This window comes from Capricornis sumatraensis, chromosome 8 (assembly GCF_032405125.1).
Source record: "Capricornis sumatraensis isolate serow.1 chromosome 8, serow.2, whole genome shotgun sequence".
NCBI classification, from domain to species: Eukaryota; Metazoa; Chordata; class Mammalia; order Artiodactyla; family Bovidae; genus Capricornis; species Capricornis sumatraensis.
In genome coordinates, this window is record NC_091076.1 from 4,950,475 (window position 1) to 4,973,240 (window position 22,766).

General features: G+C 43.6%; 1 protein-coding gene across 1 annotated transcript in view; it reads left to right on the forward strand.

The window, feature by feature from the left end:
* Positions 1-22,766, forward strand: part of TESMIN (testis expressed metallothionein like protein) — a 39,438-nt gene that overhangs the window by 7,598 nt on the left and 9,074 nt on the right. The window contains exons 3-5 of the mRNA XM_068979098.1: positions 1,340-1,460; positions 3,291-3,367; positions 6,178-6,272. Coding sequence (XP_068835199.1) covers positions 1,340-1,460; positions 3,291-3,367; positions 6,178-6,272 — 293 coding nt within the window. The remainder of the gene's footprint in view (positions 1-1,339; positions 1,461-3,290; positions 3,368-6,177; positions 6,273-22,766) is intronic.

Consider the following 22,766-nt stretch of genomic DNA (forward strand, 5'->3'; position numbering starts at 1 on the left):
TGTCCCCACCATCAGCTCTCTATTCCAAGAAAGGAGACCTTAAGCCTAAGGTGTGTACTTTAACTGGAAAATACTTGAGAATGAGCAGAGCTTTTCTAGGATGCTTAGATCAGGTGAACAGGATGAGAACTCTTCCAATTACAGCAGACTCCTGAGTAATGTTAGAATGCTCACAGAAGGGACAGGATTGTGTCCCTCAGGAGTCCAGAATTGTGCAATAGGCAGAGGCCTGGACAGTCCACTCAGCCTATCTGTGCACCTGCGTGTGTGTGGCTGTAATTATCCTCTAAATACAAATAAAATAGCAATGGAACATGATGCTGGCCTCTTATCCAGTGTCAGGATGATCTGAAGGTGTGAGCTGGTGATCAGCACCTCATTAATATAGGCTGTATGTGTGTTATTTTGGTAACATTGATCCTTTAAGCTTATTTGGGTTTTCCTGTCTAGGAAACCCAAAGGCAACCTAACGACAGAAACCATAGTTTCTCTGGGTATCTGATTTTACCATCAGAATTAGAAGCTGTGTGCAGTGAGAGACAGTGACTTCTCTCACCTTCATGTCCATGCTACATTGTCATGGACGGGGCTGCCCACAGGGAGGGCTGAGTCCATGCTTGGCTTGACTGGTGTGGTGGCCTGGCTGACTCACCAGGCTTGCTGAGGACTTATATATGGTCAGAATCCAACTAGGTGATCTGAGAGTGCTGGTCAGGCCCAGAAAGATTGACATGGTTTCTTAGAATTTTCCAGTACTTGGATTAAACTTTCTAAACTGTGCTTGTAGGAATGAAATAAATGGGTATCTTAAAAACACATAAGATGTTAAATAATAACATGTGCATGTGGCAGGAGAGAATAACTGTCATAAAATTAAAGATTATTCTAAGTAGTTGACCAGCTACAGAGGTGGAGTCAGGGGGACAAAGCCCTTCATATCGTTAACTGGATTTCAGTGGGGCCAGGTTGGGCAAATCAGCACCCTCTCTCCATTCCTGGAGACCGTGGAGTACATGGACAGGTGGACAGAAGCTCTGGCTCATAGTCACCTGTTCCCTACCCTAAGCCTATACCTGTAGAGAAAGGCGTGAGCAGAACTTCTCTTAACACGCTGAACACATCTCACAAGACATTTCCCCGGGGAACTTTTTTGCCTTGTGGTCCCTCCAGAGAGCATGTTATTGTAGAGTAAAAAAGTGAGAATATATCTCTAGTTTACTATTTTCCATTAAAACTTAAATTGTGGATTAAAACTGTGTTCTTGGATTTAAGTTTACTTAGATTCATATTACTGGATATCTTTTTTAAAATGAAGCCTGATCATTATTTTTCATTTTAGGTGATATGTCAGTTGAAAGGGGGTACACAAATGCTGTGTATAGACAACTCTGGCACAAGAGAACTAAAAGGGCTTCATCTGGTTCCTCAGTATCAAGACCAAAATAATTATCTACAGTCAGGTACAAAGCAAATTAATAGAAAAATATGTCCTATATCACACGGAAGTTGGTAAGTGAATATGTTTGTGAATATGTATGTAGAGTGAAAGTGAAATAGGCAGTTAGGCAATTTGGCAACCCCTACAGCCCGTGTTAGTGAGTTAAGACTAGAAAAATATATCTTTATAGGTTAATTTGTGTACATTGTTCTGACTATCTCAAATTCGCAGATAGCTGTCCTCTCCTTCTGCTAGCTGTAGAGAGCTTTGTGATCCTAACAGGCAACTACTCATACCCATGAGTGGTGTGGCCAGAGGTAACTGGGTTGAAACAAACTTTCCCAGATTAGGCAGGGGGTTGACTGTTCAGATGGGGCAAAAATTATACACATTTTAATGTAAATGTTTTAATGCAGTCAAGGAGAACCACCACTCTGCTTTAATCATCATGAGTTCTGAAATAACTATCAAATGCTGACTTATCTGCCATTGATTTATTCAGAAACTTCTTTAAACTGGTGCAATAATAATAAATAATCTATAACTACTTGATTACCATCAAATGACTTATGAATGATTAAAGGAAGACCAAAGGACATAGTTTTAAGATTGTGTTTACAAAAGTTAGACACTAATACTCAAAAACTGGGCATCTGTGTGTAGTATGTACATAATTGTGTTACCCTAAAGCTTGAATTAACCAGAGTATTTCATTATCATATGATTTACTGACCTTGTCATAATTTAAGTCAATATTAAGTCCTGATGCCATTTCAGTGAGCCTTTGGAGCCCAGGGCAAAAAAGACAGAATGTGACTCCTGTTCCATCCTGATAGTCTCCTTACGCAGGGACAGGTAACATGCTTCTAAAGCATTTACTTTTCTATGATGCAAAGCGCCTCCAGGAGCACTTTGCTGCACACCAGCCATGGGTTTTCTGGCTCTGGTCCCTGTGGGTTAGAGCTTCCTCTGATCCTCTACACAGGCAGAGAAGGTTTCTTTCCCAATTCCCTTCCTTCTGGAACACGACAGAATCCTAATGCCTTAGGTCATCCCCAGAAGGAAGATTTACATAATGCTCTCCTCATCTATTTCCTTGTCATATCATCATAACTGCTCAGCCCCCAGCCTAGTTTCCTTTGTCACTGTGAACGCATTAAATATCACCATGAAATAGATGCATTCAGTTACGTAAATCTCAAGGAAACACCTCTCAAAGGAGGCACAAGCCCTCAGTAGGTGGGCAATCAGGAGACTTCTCCTGTCACTCCAATTCAAACATGGAATTTCACAGGGACCGTAGTGTCTCACGGGTGTTCTTCATGGCGTGCTTAGGCCAAAGAAGTATGTTATCGGTTCCAATCTTCAGCAGTTTGCTCCCAATAGCCTAATGAGTGTTTACATCCCAGTAAATTAGTATCTGAGGAAGAATACACAGAAACTGAAAGTAGTTGGTGTGTCATCCTACAGGTGGCGCTGTGCTCTCTTTGAAAATGTGAGTATCTAGTGCCTCCCTGGTGAGTGCTGCAGCACTCGAGGGCACCGTGGCCCAGACTTTAGGAACCTGGGCACTGACAACGTTTTTTTAGCATAACATCCCTGGAAGCTCAAGTAAAGTAGCATTATGACAAAGAAAAAAGGTGGCATAAGTAAAAACAAGCAAACAAAACAAACAAGCTGAAAACATTGACCAGAAAGGTATTATAGAAAACATAAATAGGATCAAGAGAAGTGTAAATGACTTTGCACGTGTCAAATTCATGATACATTATCATTTTTGTACTTTCTTCCATGTGCAAGTGGAAAAGGATCAATATATGCTATCAATTAATTGTAATTGTCTTCCTTACAGATGTGCCTAAACCCATGACTACTTTAGTAGGAAGATTTTTGCCAGTACCAGCAAAATTAAATCTCATTACACAACAAGTGAGTTATTGCTTTAATAAAAAAAAATACAATAGGGTATTACTGTCTCTTGAAATTTCAATTGTTTAAGTTTGAATTACTCAGAAAGCATATTTATCCTCTGTTTTACAATCAGTGGTTAAACCAAGTATCCAACACCTTCACCCCATGTTAGGCACTGGCAGTTAGACTGGGAGTGAGTCTAAGACCCCCTTCTCTGCCGGCTCTGTGAGACAACCTGGCCCTTCCTGTGGCCTCGGACCCCAGCTCTGCCCCACTTGCTGAAGGTGCCCTTTGTGGTCCTGACACCCATCAGCACGTACCCCTCACTTGGTCTGGAATATTTATTTCCCACCTTTGTCCACATCAGGAAAATGCTCTTTAGTTTAAAATACTTTTATTATTACACCATAATGTGCATAGATTAAATATAAGACAAATGTACTCTTTTCCCTAAGTCTTGATGTAACATGTCCCCTCTCCAGAAGAGCCTTCCGTACGTCCCCAGTGTAGACGGCCACTCACTGCCGCAGTACCTGTTTGATTCTCTGCACACAGTAACTGTCTTGTGTTCTTCAGTTTGTTTGTTTGCTTGTATCCACCCACAGGAATACAAGCTCCATTGAGCAGAGATCTTGCAATTCTCGGTTATATCTGTGGACTGAGGGCTGGAGCAAAGCTAACGTGTATCAGGCCTTCATAGAGGGTGGCCTTCAATAGGGCAGCATGCCTGAGCACTTGGGTTACACCAGTGAGCCAATGTTCAGTGAACCCCCTAAAACAAATCAAAGCAGAACAGATGACTGCCCTCCCACAGTTTACATTTCAGTGTGGGAGACAGACAATAAGCAAACCTAGTAAATAAATAAATCATACTGCATGCTAGGAGAGCAGAGGAGGGGCACTGGAGGTGGGGGTTTGGGGAGGAGGAAGGCAGGTGGCGAGTGTAAGCACGGTGGTCAGTGTTGGCGCCACTGAGAAGGTGACACTCAAGCGAAGTCTAGAGAGGAAGAGGTGAGCCATGTGACTGTCATGTGGAAGAGCCTTTCAGGCACGGGGCAGAGCACGCAGAGTATGGCTCCAGCAGGCTGTGGAGACAGTCAGGAGGCCGACGGGGCAGGGGTGGAGCAAGCGAGGGGAGAGCAGGAGGAAGCGGAATGCGACAGAATTCATCTTACTTAAGACATCTCTTTTTCTCTGCTTTACTTTGAGGCTAAATAAATAAGCAAAAGAGAAAGAGAGAAATTATATCGGGTTTATTCTGAGAATCGTCTCAACCTCAAGAACTGTGAAATCACTTCCTCAAAAGAAGGCAAAAGTCCAGAGAAGTCTACTCCTCATGGACTGCCACGAGGAGATGCGGGCCCAATAATTGGGTGTCTGGGTGACTGTAAAGGAAACAGTTGCAGTCACTGGTGAACACTTCCCTCTGGCAAAGCCAGCAAGAGGAACACAGAGCCTCCCAGCTCTCGCAAGACCCACGGGCGTGGTCCTGGTGGTGACTCCCCTGTGAGACTGTGGTGGGGGATTTGTAATGAAGGAGTTTGGACCCTGGGTGGTTTCTCAGTGTCTTCAGGCCCCATCAGGGAATGATTACACACAATAATAAAAGAAGCAGAAGAGAGAAAAGGAAGATAGATAAATTGTGTTTTCCCAAGATCATGCTTCTTTTTTTTTGGCTGCACTGAGTGGCTTGTGGGATTTTAGTTCCCTGAAAGTGAAGTCGCTCAGTCGTGTCTGACTCTTTGCGACCCCATGGACTGCAGCCCACCAGGCTCCTCTGTCCATGGGATTCGCCAGGCAAGAGTATTGGAGTGGGGTGCCATTTCCTTCTCCAGGGGATCTTCCCAACCTAGGGATTGAACTCGGGTCTCCTACATTGTAGGCAGACGCTTTACCATCTGAGCCACCAGGGAAGTTCCCTGACCAGGAATCAAACCCAGGTGTTTAGCAGTGAAAGTACAGAGTCCTAACCACCAGACTGCCAGGAAATTCCAAAACTGTGTTTCTTAAATAAAGCTTATTTTTAAATTTCAAGTTTTCAGGGAGGAAGGGACAAGGATAGGATGTTTGTGTATACACAAATAATTTCAAAATCTAAACTTATTCAACAGTTGAAATTTCTTCAAGCTTCTTTTAAGATAGAAAGGTCAGTGTTGATTTTGCTACCCTCTCCTTTCCCTGTAAGCCATGTGAATGGATAACATACAATAAAAGAGCGTGAGAACCAAGAAGGCAAAGGACATGGACACTGCAGAGTAGGACACTGGCTTTGAATTTGTTAAAACTGATTACAAAATCTTTTATGATTAGATGAAAAAGTAATGGTTGCCAATGAGATTTCAAATGTCAAGATCTCTTGTGTTATACTAAGAACATAATAATAATTAAAGAACATGTTTAGTTTATAGAAATATGTTATTGAATTTATTTCCGAATTTGTAGTTCATAAAAGTGAAAAAGACATCCATTGTAGTAACACTGGGCAACCGACTGACAGCCCTATGAGCTGCTTGTCAGCTGGTAGATGGCTTGGCCCTGAATCCTTGGCCTACCTCAGTCTTTGACCACAGTCAGGCTTTCTCGCCCCAGGGCATCCTGTGGTCTGGTGGGTGAGGTGACTGGGGCTCTCCCTTCTACTGAAACCCTTGGCTGGAACCTGCTCAGGTGTTAGCAGAACCATGGTGATAACAAGGCCTGGATGTTGTTGTAAAGGGATCGTGGTATAAACCTCCAGAAGAAAATCACTTTTGTCTATACCTGGGGGGAGGTATAATAAACTTTAAAAATGTATGCTAATTCAAATTATGCTTGCCTTTGACTTTACACAGCTTGACAGTGGAGCCTTACCATCTGCAATCAGCGGGCCTGCTTTCCCCTCAGGATCAACTCTTCCAGGACCACCACCAAAAATAACTTTGGCTGGGTAAGAGTTAAAAGCAACTGTCACTGTAATGTAAGAGTCTAAGAGGCTCTGGGGAATGTTTGTGATTTTCTTCTGAGTTTAAAGTCGGCTTCACCTGCAAACCTTCACGACTTCTAAAGAGGACTTCACATTCAGCAGGGCACTAACAGTACCGCTGTGAGTGTCTGGTTTGCGGTTGCTTGAAAGCCTGGTCTGTAACCTTCATTTACTTACACTCTCTGCCCACTGCCCAGTGTCAGTGTTTCGGAGGTTTGCTGCCGATCCTAGCTGTCTTGAGAGCACATCGGCTTAAACCGGGCTGCTCTGTTTCTTTTTTGCTGCCATCAACACAGGTGATGGTGTGGCAGTCACTTAACGTTGACTGCAGTCTCCGTGCCTTTATGGCAGCCTCTGCCCGCTGCCTTTGCTCACGTTCAATGACAGGGTCCAAGGCACATGGTCTACAGGTGGACATGGCTGCGCTTCTCTGGGACCTTGTCTGGACATTTCAAAATCATGTCTATAACTGTAACTAATTAAACTAACCAAGCTGGTTGAAACTTTCTTGCGTTCACACTCATGTGCTGTCAGTGAATAGAGCAGCCCTCTTTGTTCATGGAGCCATCTAGATGGTTATGGAGGGCCACCTCTTCCTGCTTCCAGAAGTTGGGGCACACAGCCTAATGAAAAAGTACATTTGAGGGCCTGAAAGGAGTCAGGCCAGCAATTTAGGAAATGTGGGCTGGTCTATAGTGCCCCCAGCCTCCCGCAGTGTCTGCCTTTAGGCACATCTTCACTATGACTTTGATGAGAGGGTGAGGAGAGCCATCGGGGCCGTGTGAGAGACTTAGGTGAGCCGCTAGGTGGAGTTCTGGGGGCCCGGTGGGATGCAGTCAACACAGACCTCTGCTTCGTCGCTGGAGAATGTCAGTTGCTCGCATGATTTGCTGCTTCGGTCGTAGCAGTTGGTCGTGGAGCTGGTTGTAATTCTGTGCCACCTCAGTTGTTGACTCTCATTTAATTTGACTAAGACTACGGCAGCCATTCTCCTGGCTTCACTATCTTGGCATGATGGGTCTGCGGTTGCTGTTTGACTGGTTCTGTAATCATGGCTCATAATGTTTGTGGACAAAACTCTGTGAGCAGCTTCTAGATTTGCTGATGGTACTACATCTTTGGTGACGCCATATGACCCAGGATTTTCAGATTCTGAGGATACGCACTTTACCTTGCTTGCAGTCTGGGAGCATCCAGCCCATAGTTTTGCACACTGTGTGCTCTAGCCTGTTACCGAATCCATGGGCATTTGGTGCTTCCGGTGCTCTCTTTCAGGTGTGGCTCTCGGAGTCGAGTGCCGTTTGGCGTTTCTCTGTATTGCAGCTGATGTGCTTTCCCACAGGAGCAGCAACGAGGGAACTCATTCAGCGCATTCCCCTTATTCCCACCCTCCCCTGCCTTCTTCCCGGTCTCTAAAGGTTTTCTGTGTTGTGAAGTAATTATGCAGGCCATAAAATATTTTTCTATTATAAATGATGTGCCAGGAAGGTTTGCCAGGAACAACATGAGCTTTGTTTTTGTATTTTTTGCTGCAAATAATTACTTGATTTGATGTCATGCCACTGAATCACCCAGATGATCATTATCTCTACATCCACAGCACTGATGGCATACTGGACTCTCTACCAACTTGGTATTGTTGGTGAGGAAGCTGTCAGAAAACCATTTGCTGGCTGTTTCATTCTGTATGAGTTCCCAACCATGACTTATTTGCTAGACCTCTTTAGATGCTTTGTTAGGCTTTTTTTTTTTTTTTAAACTTTCACCAGACCACAAGGTTAAACTAGGTGTGAAGACATGAGAAAGGATGTTCTGTCAGCCCATACGGTGTAAACGTCCTGAGATAGATGACTTAGATGCAGGCCAGCTTGGGCCTTACAGCAAGCAGTCCATATGGGTGAATTGACCCAGTCACCATTCTTGACATATAGGTGGTGAACTGGCTGACTTATTAAGTAGCTTATCATATGAATAAAAATTCATGTCCTGTCACTCTGCACGGCTTTAACAATCAAATTGTCCATCAGACGTCACTGTGAATTCTGATGTGTCCCTGATGTCTTTATTTTTGGTAACATACTGAAAATTATAAAATTCACGAGTCTGCTTCTCTGGAAATTTTTTCCTAAAGATGAGGTCATATCTCAGTGTGGTACAGTTTGTTTATAATGCTTTTCTGAGGCAGAGTTGTCCAGATCTGCTCTAGCCCTTTAATTTTCAGGTTGGCATGGAAGAGTAGACAAATATTATTAATATTAGAGCCATGGGAGTTTTTTCCAGTTTAATCCACTGCAGTGAACTTGCCCCTTTACTGTCTCTTCAGGCACTCTTTGCTCATCCCTGATGTGGTGTCTTTGCTTGTGCTGTTATTTCAACTGAAACATCCTTTTGATGAATAACAAAAAAACTTCACACCCTCGAAAGTCAATGTCAAGTTCTACTTCTTTCAGGAGTAGTTTGTTTTGTTTTTTTCATCTCTATTAAACTGTCCTCAAATTTTATATCATTTATAATCTATATCATATAATTTGATAGTTGATTATACAATATCTTTTGTTCTCTAACTTTTCAATTGTATATAGCTCACGTCCCAAATTATTTGGTGGATTCCTCTAGAACAGGCAACATAAATTAAAAGATATGTGTATATATGTATATTTTGGTATTTCCCTGAAGCACTTATGACAGTCCAGCCACAAAGTGATCTCATAGTCAGTGCCTGTTGGCACCTTCCTGCACTGTAGATACTCACTGAACTGTGCTCTCTCCTTCCACAATCACGGCAGGTCACCACTGGAGTGTCTCCATGGGCCCCTACTCCATTTTTAAAGAGAAGAGTTTTGGTTCCTCTGGACAGGTCGTGCCAGGCCACACCATGCCTCATTTTAGAGGCAAGGCCGAGGGCAAGAGTGGTGAAGTGGGTGCCTGTGTCCCCCTCCTCTGAGCAGCCCACATCTGATCCAGGTTGGGGGACCAGGGGTAGTGTAGCCAGACCTGACACGTGCAGGCACCCGTGAGGATAGAAGGCTGCCACTCTCCTCTCTATGAAGGGGAAAACTAGACTAGATGAAGAATAAGTTAATGAAGATTCAACAACATAGTGTGGGGAGATAATCTTAAAAATGGGAGACATCTCCAGAAGAAGCAACACACAGTAGCTCAGCCAGGAGTCAGGGACCGTTTACAACCAACGAGAGAGGGGCATGGGGGCGGGGGCCTGAGCTGACGTTAGACTGACCTCCCCTGACTGAAGACAGCTGTGTGTGTGAGGGCGCAGCGCACGGCAGAGGGTGGCTCCCGTGCTCTGCAGGATGCCAGGGGGCTGTCAGCAAGACTGTGTGCCGAGCACTGCCATAGCTCCTGAGACCAAGACCAAGATGTGGTCTTAGAAGCAGCCAGTGCTACAGAGGCAATGCCTGTACACACAGTCTCGGGGAGCAGGAGGCTGAACTCGAGGGCCACGGGCCCAGGGAGGGAGAGCCCCGATCACAGCTGGTGTTTGGGCGTGTGTGCTCCTGCTCAACCCCAAGATCTACCCGCCGTCTCACAGTGCCGACATCCCAAGTCCCCTCAGGCAGCAGTGCTTCTGAGCAGCACTTGGGACCCTGTCCGTTTCTTAACCCACAGTCGCCCTCAGGTTTAGTAGCATCCAGCACACATTCACCTCTCCCCTTCTGACACCCCTGAAAATGGCTTCTGGGCTAATCCCCAAAGGAACAGTTAGGAGGGCAGTCCCCAATACCCACATGATAACATTCAAAACACATTTGATACTAGTGGTAATACTAGTCAGCTCTAACACAGCGGACGGCTGTTTATCTCTTGTTTCTTTATACTCTTCATTAGTGTTCTGATTTGAAAAATACAAAAATAAAAATCTATTTGGTGTGGGGTGCCACACACAGTAGAGGTTTAAACAGATCCATGGAAGAAGCTTGGGGAAGGTCCAAGGCCCCAGTGATATGAAATACCTCTGCTCCCCAAAACTTTGTGTGTCATAGTTGTAAAGAGCCGGCCTGCCAGTGCAGGAGACATAAGAGATACAGGTTCAGTCTCTGGCTTGGGAAGATCCCCTGGAGAAGAGCATGGCAACCCACTCCAGTATCCTTGCCTGAAGAATCCCATGAACAGAGGAGCCTGACGGGCTACAGTTCATGTGGTCATGAAGAGTCGAACATGACTGAGTGACTAACGCTTTCGCTTTCACTTTCCCTGGGGCCTGTGCCCTCGAGTTTGGCCATCTGCTCCCCGAGACTGTGTGCGGGCTTGGGGAGGGGGCAGCAATAGGGTCTCTGGGCGTGCAGCTGGACCTGGCCAGGCCTGCTCCTCACATTGTGAATTTGCATACCACTCCACCTTATGATCTGGCACTGATAAATGATACCTATAACTCTCTGGTGTTGAGATTTTCAGTCTTTGTTCAAAAACACCAGCTGCTTAGCTAATTCTCTTTTTAAAGAGTAATGATCTGAATACATTTTCTTTTTTAATCTTTATAGAGTAACTCTTAGTTCATTGGACACAAAGTCTAAAAAGCCATGTAACTGTACCAAATCCCAGTGTCTGAAATTGTAAGTAATCGCAAATCCTTCATTATTAAGTAGAAATAAGGTTGTTTAGAAGTCAGTAAGTGGAGCACGGTCCAGGCAAGCATGAACGGCTAGTAGTGCATATGCTACAGTTAAGACTCAACAGCCATGTCCTCACGCTCCTTGTAAACCAGAGCGACAAGAAACAGCACTTAGTGCCTAAGCCTGGTTGGGGTCTTTCGGTATTATCTTGACCAACTAACTTAGTAAAAGACTCTGCCTGCGCCTCAAGTGGTGTGATTTTCTTGGATTTTGGTTTACATTCTCCAGCCCCTCCAACAAGTGCTAAACACTGCATTCTTGTTGAGCATTAACTGTAACATTTCCGCATCTTAGTTTTTAAAAGCTGGATGAATCGGTTTACTCTATATTGAATTCTTCTCAGAACAGTTCTCCCCCAGGGATACCAGCCCTGGGACGCTCGGTCGGGGGGGTGGTTGGGCAGGCTGTGAAGCAGAATCCGGGCTGGGGTGGACTGTGTGGCTGGAGTAGGAGGTGGACCAGTCACCATGACTGGTGGCACCGTGCCCTTGAGCTCCCATCCCCACCTGTCATGTGGAGATTCATTCGTGCAGTCTGTCTGCTCTCAGCTTCTGCCCTGAGTGCCCGCCTAGCTCTAAGTTACGTGATGGAAGGGGAGAATACCGCCTTATGCCGATGTCTATCAACCCTAACCACTATCTCCACATGATTTTTCCATTGCAGAGCTCCTGCTGAAGTCACTGAGAGCTCCATTGATGGGACAGTGATATGGGGGTGCAGAAGTGGGTAAAAATCCAGAAGTCTGTGAAACCTGGTTCACAAAACGAAACTGAACAAACAAATTGATTAAGTTAATGTTAAACTCTAGGGTTGCCTGTATGTAAAGACTGAGTTGTCTTTGGTTTAGTCTGTGAATGCAAGTCCTATGCCTCTCTGAATGCTGGACACGCCATGAGACTACTGATCAGGAACCCTAAAAATGCAGCTGGGTGAGGAGGAAGGAGGACAGAGGGAAAGCCTGGACCATGTGACACTGTCAAGCCAGAGTGGCCAGCCCAGATGGAAACTTCTGATGCGGTGGAGGATGAGGTGGAAGAGACTAGAGTGGACAGAGCTGGGGGGTGAAGGGGTTCCTGTGGACAAGGGCTGCCATGCTGCCGGCTGGGTTGGCCACTGAGTTGCCCATGAACCACCCATGAAGCCTAGAGCAAGGTGTACACTGACTGGGGACAGAGTGAGGCGGCTCTTAAGGACTTGGAAATAAGATGTCTCTAAGAAGGGTTTTTCCATGATCCAGTGGATGTTGGCAATTTGATCTCTGGTTCCTTTGCCTTTTCTAAAACCAGCTTGAACATCTGGAAGTTCACGGTTCACGTATTGCTGAAGCCTGGCTTGGAGAATTTTGAGCATTACTTTACTAGCGTATGAGATGAGTACAATTGTGTGGTAGTTTGAGCATTCTTGGGCATTGCCTTTCTTTGGGACTGGAATGATAACTGACTATGCCAAAGCCTTTGACTGTGTGGATCACAATAAACTATGGAAAATTCTGAAAGAGATGGGAATACCAGACCATCTGACCTGCCTCTTGAGAAACCTGTATGCAGGTCAGGAAGCAACAGTTAGAACTGGACATGGAACAACAGACTGGTTCCAGATTGGGAAAGTAGTACCTCAAGGCTGTATATTGTCACCCTGCTTATTTAACTTATATGCAGAGCACATCATGAGAAGTGCTGGGCTGGGAGAAGCACAAGCTATAATCAAGATTGCCGGGAGAAATATCAATAACGTCAGATATGCAGATGACACCACTCTTATGGCAGAAAGTGAGAGGAGCTAAAAAGCCTCCTAATGAAAGTGAAAGAGGAGAGTGAAAAAGTTGGCTGAAAGCTCAACATTCAGAAAACGAAGATCATGGCATCTGGTCCCATCACTTCATGGGAAATAAATGGAGAAACAGTGGAAACAGTGACAGACTAAATTTTGGGGGGCTCCAAAATCACTGCAGATGGTGATTGCAGCCATGAAATTAAAAGATACTTACTCCTTGGAAGGAAAGTTATGACCAACCTAGATAGAATATTGAAAAGCAGAGACATTACTTTGCCGACAAAGGTCCGTCTAGTCAAGGCTATGGTTTTTCCAGTAGTCATGTATGGATGTGAGAGTTGGACTGTGAAGAAAGCTGAGCACCGAAGAATTGATGCTTTTGAACTGTGGTTTGGGGAAGACTCTTGAGAGTCCCCTGGACTTCAAGGAGATCCAACCAGTCCATCCTAAAGGAGATCAGTCCTGGCTGTTCATTGAAAGGACTGATGCTAAAGCTGAAACTCCAATACTTTGGCGTCCTCATGCGGAGAGTTGACTCATTGGAAAAGACCCTGATGCTGGGAGGGATTGGAGGCAGGAGGAGAAGGGGATGACAGAGGATGAGATGGCTGGATGGCATCACCGACTCGATGGACATGAATTTGGGTAAATTCTGGGAGTTGGTGATGGACAGGGAGGCCAGGCGTGCTGCAATTCATGGGGTTGCAAAGAGTCGGACACGACTGAACTGAACTGAACTGAACTGAACTGAACTGAAGAAGGGTTAGTGAATAGTGAAGTCACTCAGTCGTGTCTGACTCTTTGCAACTGCATGGACTGTAGGCTCCTCTGTGCATGGGATTTTCCAGGCAATAGTCCTGGAGTGGATTGCCATTTCCTTCTCCAGGGGATCTTCCCAACCCAGGGATCGAACCCTGGTCTCCCGCATTGTAGACAGATGCTTTACTGTCTGAGCCACCAAGCTAAAGTGAAGAAGGGTTAATTATTGATTACCTCATAATGGAAAGGTCCAAGAAATAGCTTCTTGCCTAGAAGCAGCTTTCCAGATTAATCGCTGACTGACGTGCTAAGGAAAGATTTTATCATCACAAGGGGGCTTGGTCAGCGTTGGAACAAATGAAAAGGAGGTTCAGAGTGTTTGTGGTGCTGTCCTGGGAAGGCATTGTGTCTGGGGGCTGCGGGGGCCGCCTACTCCAAAGAAGTGGGGTGCCGCGCACAGGGGGTGTGTGGCCCTCCCAGTGTGTGCTGTGTCTGCACCTCTAAACTCACACGTATCACTGATGAGCTTGCTTCCTCAGTAGCAGCATCCTGAGAAGCAGGGGGCCCTGAATAAAGGCTGGGAACATGATAGGCACCGGAGGGGATGTTGTTTCCACCAAAAATTAACACATAGCACTCTGAACAGTTCATCTTTGGTTGGTTGGTATCAGTCTACCACTGAGAAAGCAATTATCTCCAGAAATACTGCTCTTGGAAAGGCAAGAGATGGGCATATTCAGCCCAGTGGGCCTTCTTGGTGAGATCTGTGCCCTTGTGCTGGGGGCAACACCACTCTGTGTCTCCGTGTGCCGCAGGTACCCGTCCTGATGCCAGTCAGGGGTGGATTCACCACTGTGGCTCCACTAGCAAGCGTGGCATCGGTACCAGTCATAGCTCTTAGCTTCCTTTAGCTTTTCACTCCCCGCAGCTAAGTCATGTTCAAAGCAGTGGAATCTAATTTTCTTGGAGTCTATTTGTCCCACGTTGTTGGGAATCTCTCTTGGATAAATGTTAAGAGGGATTACTACTAATTGGCCATTAGTAAAGAGAAAACTACATTATGGTATTTTTTAAAAATCCGAGTGATGCATACATGTGGGTAAAAATCAGTAAGTATATCTGAATACGATGGAGAGAACTGCATCATAATCCGCATCCCTCCCCCCCGCAGACTTCTCCCTAGAGGCCGCCACTCCAGTGACTTCTGTGTTCAGGCTTTCCGAACTTTGCCTCCAAGTCTGGAAAGATCATCTGCTGCCATCTTGCTGTGGGAGAGGAGGGGACACTTTACACTCAGCCCCCTCAGCTAGAGCCACCGTTTTCAGTTCCTTTGCTGTTTACCCTTGAAACTCAAAAACCTTATACTTCAAAATTTTGTTTTTATTGTTGTTCAAAAGTTTTAAAGTGTTTGTAGCCAGGGATATGCCAGGATGCCAATGAACAAAGAATATATCATCTCAAGTCTTTTCAAGCACTACAACTAAAATTTTAGGATATGATGTGCCTGCGGGAAGTGAACGTACCACAGAGCATCATGGGTATTTTCTTGAATAGTACTGTCACTTTCTCGTTAAGGGACAGAGTGAGACCACCCACAGAGGCTGGAACGTTGCTGTCTGCCAGCACTGAAGCAGTCTGTACCTCGAGGACAGTGTCTTTAACAGATGAGGCATGGTGTTTCATAGCCAAGAGAGGGGCCACAAACCTCAAGTGAGGGCTGTAGACGTGGTTTCCTGGGCAGTGGCGAGAGTGGACTAAAGAAGAAGGACAATACAAACGCCTCCTGCAAGAATACCCAGACTGTGGACAGCACTGGTGAGACAGCATGAGCTCTTAGGAATGCAGCACGCCCTGAGACACTATCACCCGCTCTCGCTCATCAACCTGCAGGCAGCTGGATTTTCTTCCACTGAAGACTGGAACCCTTATGTCCGTCCCAACTGACCCACCAAGTGGAGGAGCCTGACACCAGAGAGGGAGATGCTTTTCCAACTCTCATCTTGCGGTTTCCATTATAGCTGTTACCAGTGGGGCAGATCAGTCTGGGCTTCCTAGGAGGAAAAGTGATTCTGCTTAGAGGGGGGCCCACAGAGGTAACAGAAGGGAGTGGAATTTGGGTTGGGGGCCAAGGTATATGTCCTGGCCCTAGACGTGGGTTTTTGACCCTGTCTGACCCTTATTCTAACCCTGAGAGAGAGAACGTGTGCACGATTGAAAGTCTCATGGTGAGGAGGTCTGGGTCTTATTTATTTGCACAGGAGTGTCCAGTGCAAGGCTGATGTCTACTGGGCACTTAATACACATGGCAGAAAATGAGTAGTGACTTTTGTTGAACAGAAGTTTTCAATTTAATATAGTCAAAATTGTCACGTGTCTTTATTGTTACTGCCTTTGTGTGCCTTGTTTAAGAAATCCGGCCATATCCCAAGGTTAAATGATGTGCTATTAGACTATTTATAAAAGTTTAAAGGGTTGCTTTTTGTCATTGAGGCCTTAATGCACCTGGAATTTATTTTTGTGAATGGAAGTAGGTAGAAATTAATTTTTATCATATGTACAGTTAATTTTATAGCACCATTTATTGCAAAACCCTAATATGGTCACCCATCCATGTGATCTGCCATCCATTCCCTGTCAGCTGTCAGAGTTTGAAGTACACATGTGGGTCTGGTTCTGGGTTCTTAATCCGGCTCCTTGCAAGGGTCCCACTTCTTAGTTGCAATGATTCATCTGTGAATTTCCTTCATCTTTGTATTTAAGCAATCATCTTGTCTGTAAAGTGTCTTTGATGGTGCCTTTACCATCCTTTCCTTTTCCTTGCCTTGTGGTCTTAGCTAGGACCTCTACAGCTGTGATGAGGGAATGCTGGTGCGGGGTACTGCCTTCCTCCTGATTTTCACAGGAACACTTCTAAAATTCCCTTACCTAAATTTTATTCCCTGAATAAGATATTTGCTGTAGGTTTTTGAGAAATGCTCTATAGTACACAGAGGACGTGCCTAGACACTGTAACAGACTCTGAACGACAAGCAGGGCTCTTGTGGAGGCTGGTCGGTGTCAGTGCCTCCGCCTCCAGCAGCCGTCCTGCCATCCTCAAGTGCCTCCATTGTGTGGCCAAGAGGGCTGCCCCAGCCGCCGGCTCGCCTTCCAGCCATGGGGAGAGGAAAGAGCAGGGTAAAGGCACACTCCCTACCTTCTAAGGCACAATCCTGATAGCCACAGCCACTTCCACCCAACGTCCCTTGGCCAGAACCTAGTCGTGTGGTCAGACCATGTAGTGTAGGAAGCTGGGAAGTGAAGCGGAGTCAACCACATTCTCAGCTAGAGCTGTGGCAAGGGGCAGAGTGAGGGGGCGTGTGGGCTGTTTTCTGCCGCATGCCCACCTCAGACTCAGAAAGTGTCCTTCTATGTATGCCTGGGTTCCTAAGTGGCTTTCTTTTTTAATTCTTAATATAAATGAGTGGTGAATTTTATCAAAGCCTTTTTGCCTGCATTCTTTTAAATGATCAGATTGTTTTCCTCTTTTAATCTTACAGTTTGATCTATGGTAACACTTTCTAATGGTCATCCACCCTCGTAGGCCAGAGATTAAACCCAATTTGATCATGATGTATTGATTTTATCTTTCATGTGCACTGCTAGATTTAGTTTTCAATATTTTATTAGGATCTTTGTGTCTTTTTCATGAGTGAGATAGATCTGTAGTTTTCCTTTCTCATATTTTCTTTGTTTGAAATTGCTATTAGTGCTGAATTGCCTAATAAAATGCATTAGCAGTCTTCCCAATTCCCACTGGACCCTCTTTTTCTCTAGCCTCTGTAAAAGTTGGGCAAGATAGGATTTATTAGTTCTTTGAAGTTTGATTAAACTTTGTGCATAAAGCTGTTTGATTTAATGTCTGGGATTTGGAGTGGGGGTAAGAGATGGAGTACTCATTCACTTTCCTTACAACTTGTTGCCGTCTCCAAGTTTGTGTTTCTTCTTGAGTCCATTTTATTTTATATTTTCTTGAAGATTATTGATTATTATTATTATTGACATTTTCAAGTCTCAGTATATCTCTGTTCATATACTCTTTTTTTATTTTTAAAAATTATCTATCTGTAGTTAGAGCTGTACATTTTTCTAATTTTAATTTCTACTGTTGTTTGTTGTATCTTTTCTTCTCCTTGATCAGTCTCATGAGAGATTTGTCTGTTTTGTCAGTCATTTCAGAGCAGCAACTTTTGGTTTTATTGATTTTCTTGCCTATATTCCTGTTTTAAAACATTACTTTGTACTCTTTACTCTTTTCTCCCTCATATAATAATTATTACAATGCACGCCTGCATGCCCAGTCATGTGACTCTGTGACCCCATGGACCAAACTGCCAGGCACTTCTGTCCATGGAATTTTCCAGACAAGAATACTGGTGTGGGTTGCCATTTCCTTCTCCAGGGGATCTTGCTGACCCAGGGATCTAACCTGAGTCTCTTGAGTCTCCTGCATCAATAAGTGGGTTCTTTACAACTGTGCCACCTGGGAAGCCCATTTTCTCCCCCTTCCTTTGTCATTTTATTCCCTTGTTTTGATAGTTTTTTGTGTTAAATGCTTATTTATTTACAGTCTTTTTTTTGGAAATGCATTTAAAGCCATAAATTGCTCTGTGCACTGCTTTACTGCACCCTCCAGGAGCTATGTGCTACTTCCATTGTCATTCACGCAGAGCATTTTGTAATTTTCATTGTAATGTTCTCTTCACTGCATGAATTATTTAGGTGTACATTTCAAAGTATCCAGATATATATGTATGCATATATGTGTATGTATCTGTGTATATATATTTTTAAGCAACATTTTATTGTCAATTTTTATGTTTAATTATAATGTGATGAGATAATATGGTTTGTATGATAGCAATACTTTGAAATTAATGAAGATTACCTTATGACAATGTTTGGTCAATTTTTAATATATTCTATATAAACTTAAAAATGTATATTCTCTATTTGTTAGATGCATTTACTATCCACTAGTTCAAGTTTGTTAGTTTTGTTTTTTAAATCTGCTAAATCCTTATTAAATTTTGTGTGATTTATCTGTTTTTTATAAAAGTTCATTAAGATGTCTCATTATGATTGTGAATTTGCTTATTTTTTCCTTATAATTCCATTTTAGTTTATATACTTTGAGCCTATAGTGAAAGGTGTACAGATTCCTGACTGTTGTATCTTTTTTGTGAATTAGTCCATTAACTGTTAAGTGTGACTCTGTGTCCTAGTGCTTTTGGCTTTGTCTTCTTTTTTTGTGTGTTACTGTTACTACACCATATTTTCTTTGGTGCTCCTAACACCCTTCTATGTTCATACTGTGTGTGGTAGTGTTTTAGGTGTGTCTTCTGTCATCTAAATATAGTTGGGTTTTTATTTTGTTTTATTTACTTATTGTATTACTATTATGCTTTTGGCCATGCCACACAGTGACCAGGGTTCGAACCCACCAGTGACCAGGGTTTGACCAGGGTTTGAACCTCCTGCAGTGGAAGTACAGAATCTTAGCCACTGGGCTTCCAGAGAAGTCCTATAGTTGGGTTTTTAAAAAGCAAATCTAATAATCCATGTTTCAATAGACCTTAAAATCTGTTTGCATTCTTTGTCTCATTATTGATATATGTGGCCTTATTTGTATCACAAATAAGTCTCATAAATTTTTTTTGAAGTCTTAAAATTCATTTCTTTCTTTTCCAAAATGGCAGCATTTCACACGTGCAATCTGCACCTTGCTTTTTTAAAATCATGGTAAAATATGCAAAACATAAAATTTACCATTTTAACCATTATTAAATACACAATTCAGTGGCATTAATTGTACTCATGATGTTGAGCAACCATCACCATTACCCATTTCTGGAACCCTTTTGTCATCTCAGATAGAAAGGTTGTTCCCATTAAATAGGTTTCTGTTGCCCCCAACCCCTGGCAAACCTCCGTCCTACCTTCTGTCTCTTAGTTTTCCTGTTTCAGGTACCTCATATAGGTGGATTCATACAGTATTGCGCTTTGGGGTCTGGCTTTTTTCACTAACATAGTATTTTCAGGGTTCATCCATGTTGTAGCATGTATTAGTACTTTATTCCTTTTCCAGGTTGATTAATATCCCACTGTATCATAGACTGCATTTGTTTATCCACTGATTGTTTGTCCATCATCTGTTGATAGACACTTGGGTTGTTTCTACCTTTGACTACTGTGCACAATGCAGACATGAACGTGGGTGTGCAAGTGTCCATCTGAGTTCTTGCTTTCATTTCTGTGGGGTATATACCTAGAAGTAGAATTGCTTGAATTATATGGTAACTTTTTATTTAACTTTTTGAGGAAACACATTACTGGTTTTCACAATGACTACACCATTTTATATTCCCACCAGAAATACAGAGTACCACTTCTGTGTTTTCTGATTACTGTTTTTTCCTTGCTTCCTTTTGCCTGATATATGTTTTAAAAAACTAATGGCAAAGTGGAGGAAGTTGATGACTTCCTTCAGATAGATAGGAGACTATCACAACAGCATAGACAAAAATGATGATGACCTGAACTAGGGCAGAGATGGCAGGATGAGGAAAAACCCACAGATTTAAGGGACATTTCAAACTGTATGTAAAGAGACGTATACATTTTCCACTCTTATTTATTCGTTCCACAAATATTTTTGATTCCTGTGATTTCAGGGATACAGAAAACAGAAATTAACAAGATAAGTTATGGTCCCTGCCGTCTCAACACTCACAGTCCAGCTGGGGAGACAGACATGAATATAACAGTCACATACACAGAGAGCATGGTGGATGTGTGGCAAAGGAACAGCAATGGGCAGAGGGTAATGGGGGAACTGACCAAGTATGACAGCCAGGAAGATTTTCCTGAGGAAGGGAGGGGTTTGGGATGAGGAGGAGTTAATCAGGAGTTAATGAGGCAGAGGTGGATTCAAAGTGGGTCAGTCAGAGCATTCTAGGCAGAGGAAATAGTAGGTACAAAGGCCAAGTGGCAAGAGAGAGAGGGCACCGGGTTCTGGGAACAGAAAGGAGGCCAGTGCCATTTGCATAATATTGTTCATTATACCAAAATATACAAAATAATCTGAATGTTCAGTTTAAGGGGAATGACTAATCACTCTATAGAGTGGGATACAGTGCAGTCATTACAGTGGCATAAATCTATTTAATGTAATATTAATGTTCATGTTGAGAAGTAATAAAAGCAAGCTGTCATACTGAGTACTGACTTTGATACATAGTAAAGTCATATTGAAACTGTATAGAATATGATCTTGTTTTTATTTATGTATTATATGCAACCAAACAGCATGTAGTTATTGACAACACGCATAGTTTTACAGAAAAACTCTGAAATATATTCACCAAATGGTCATCTCTAGGGAGCAGGATTCTGAATTATTTTGATTTATTCTTTTTATTTATATTCTAAAAAGCTACAACAAATGTTATTTTCTTGTATCAAGAATACAATTAGCAAAGACATTTCTGAGCCAGAGTCAGAAGACTTGGTAACCTCTTGGATATGAGAAAAGAGAGAAAGGCAGTCATCAGAAATGACTCGGGGTCATGTCACTGGGTGGGTGATGACACCACAAATGCAGAGAGACTGCAGCAAGAGCAGGGTGAAGGCTGAAGGTGAAGGTCGAAACCTAAGGTGCGGACACCCTAAGCTGAAGGTGGGAATGTCTGATAGGCAGCAGGGAAGTGGTTCTGGAGCCTGATCGTGTCACACGCTGCTGTGAGGTGAATGCAGTGCAGGGGCCCTTGCACTTTCTGGTTAAGGAGGCTGTTGACCCCCTTTGAGAGTTAGAGGGAGGCAGAAGATGGTCCGAGAGTAGTAGGTTAAAGAATGAATGGGGATGAGGAAGGATGAGCAGCAAGTGAGGAAACCCTTTCATGATGTTTGGGAAAGAAGAAAATGAGACTTTGGTGACACAGATTTACAAATCTTCTACATAAAGTTTTTTAAAAAGAAAGTGAAAGTCGCTCAGTCATGTCCAACTCTTTGCAGGCCTATTCTCCGGGCCAGTAGTGGGTAGCTGTTCCCTTCTCCAGGGGATCTTCCCAAGCCAGGGATTGAACCCAGGTCTCCCACATTGCAGGTGGTTCTTTACGAGCTGAGCCACCAGGGAAGCCCAAGAATACTGGAGTGGGTAGCCTATCCCTCCTCTAGGGGATCTTCCTGGACCAGGAATTGAACTGGGGTCTCCTGCATAGCAGGCAGATTCTTTACCAACTGAGCTACCAAGGGAGCCCAAAGTTTTAAAAAGTAGTCAGTAAATAAAATCACCCAGCAAAGTGTGTACAGCGAGAAAAGAAATGTGCCCAGCTTGGATCTCAGTGACTAAACATAGCTTGACTAGGTATAAAATTCTAGATTGTCAGTTTCTTCTCTCCATGCTATAAAAATATTGTTCTACTGTTTTCCATTATTTCTAACACAAAGTCAGTGGTCAGTCTAGGTAATGTCTTTTCTCTCTGGAGTTTTACAATTTTCTTTTTATCTTTGATTTTTCTTTTTATTAGTTTTTTTGAGGGTCATTAGTTTTCTGAAATCTGAGGACCCACAACTGGAAAGCACAAGTATCCTCACTCCAAGTATAATTCTCTTCTGTTTCTCTTTTCTGTCCTGTAATGCTTATCAGACATGTGTTACCCTCTAACTAGGGACCATTTCACTTCATCTCTCCCGTATTTCTAACTTCTTTGTCATTTTATGCTGAATCTGGATCTAACTCTTTATCTTTCGGTTTATCCTTTCTGACTTTTAATTGTTGCTTTTATCCAGGTCATATGTACATAGCTTAAAGAGCCAAATAGGGAATTCCCTGACTGTCCAGTGGTTAGGATGCAGCATTTGCACTGCCGAGGGCGTGGGTTTGAGTCCTGGTCAGTCCATGGTGTCGCTAAGAGTCAGACAAGACTGAGCCACTTCACTTTCACTTTTCACTTTCATGCATTGGAGAAGGAAATGGCAACCCACTCCAGTGTTCTTGCTTGGAGAATCCCAGGGACAGGGGAGCCTGGTGGGCTGCTGTCTATGGGGTCGCACAGAGTCGGACACAACTGAAGCGACTCAGCAGCAGCAGCAGCAGCAGGGAACTAAGATCCTGAAAGCTGTGTGGCTCAGTAAAAAAAAGAGAAGTCTAATAATTATACAAGGTTTATGGCAAAAAATGTAGTTCCTGATAATTGCTCCTTATTTTCTGATCCCCAGATGCTTTCAGCCCCTTAACCAAGTCATCTAGTATTTGCCT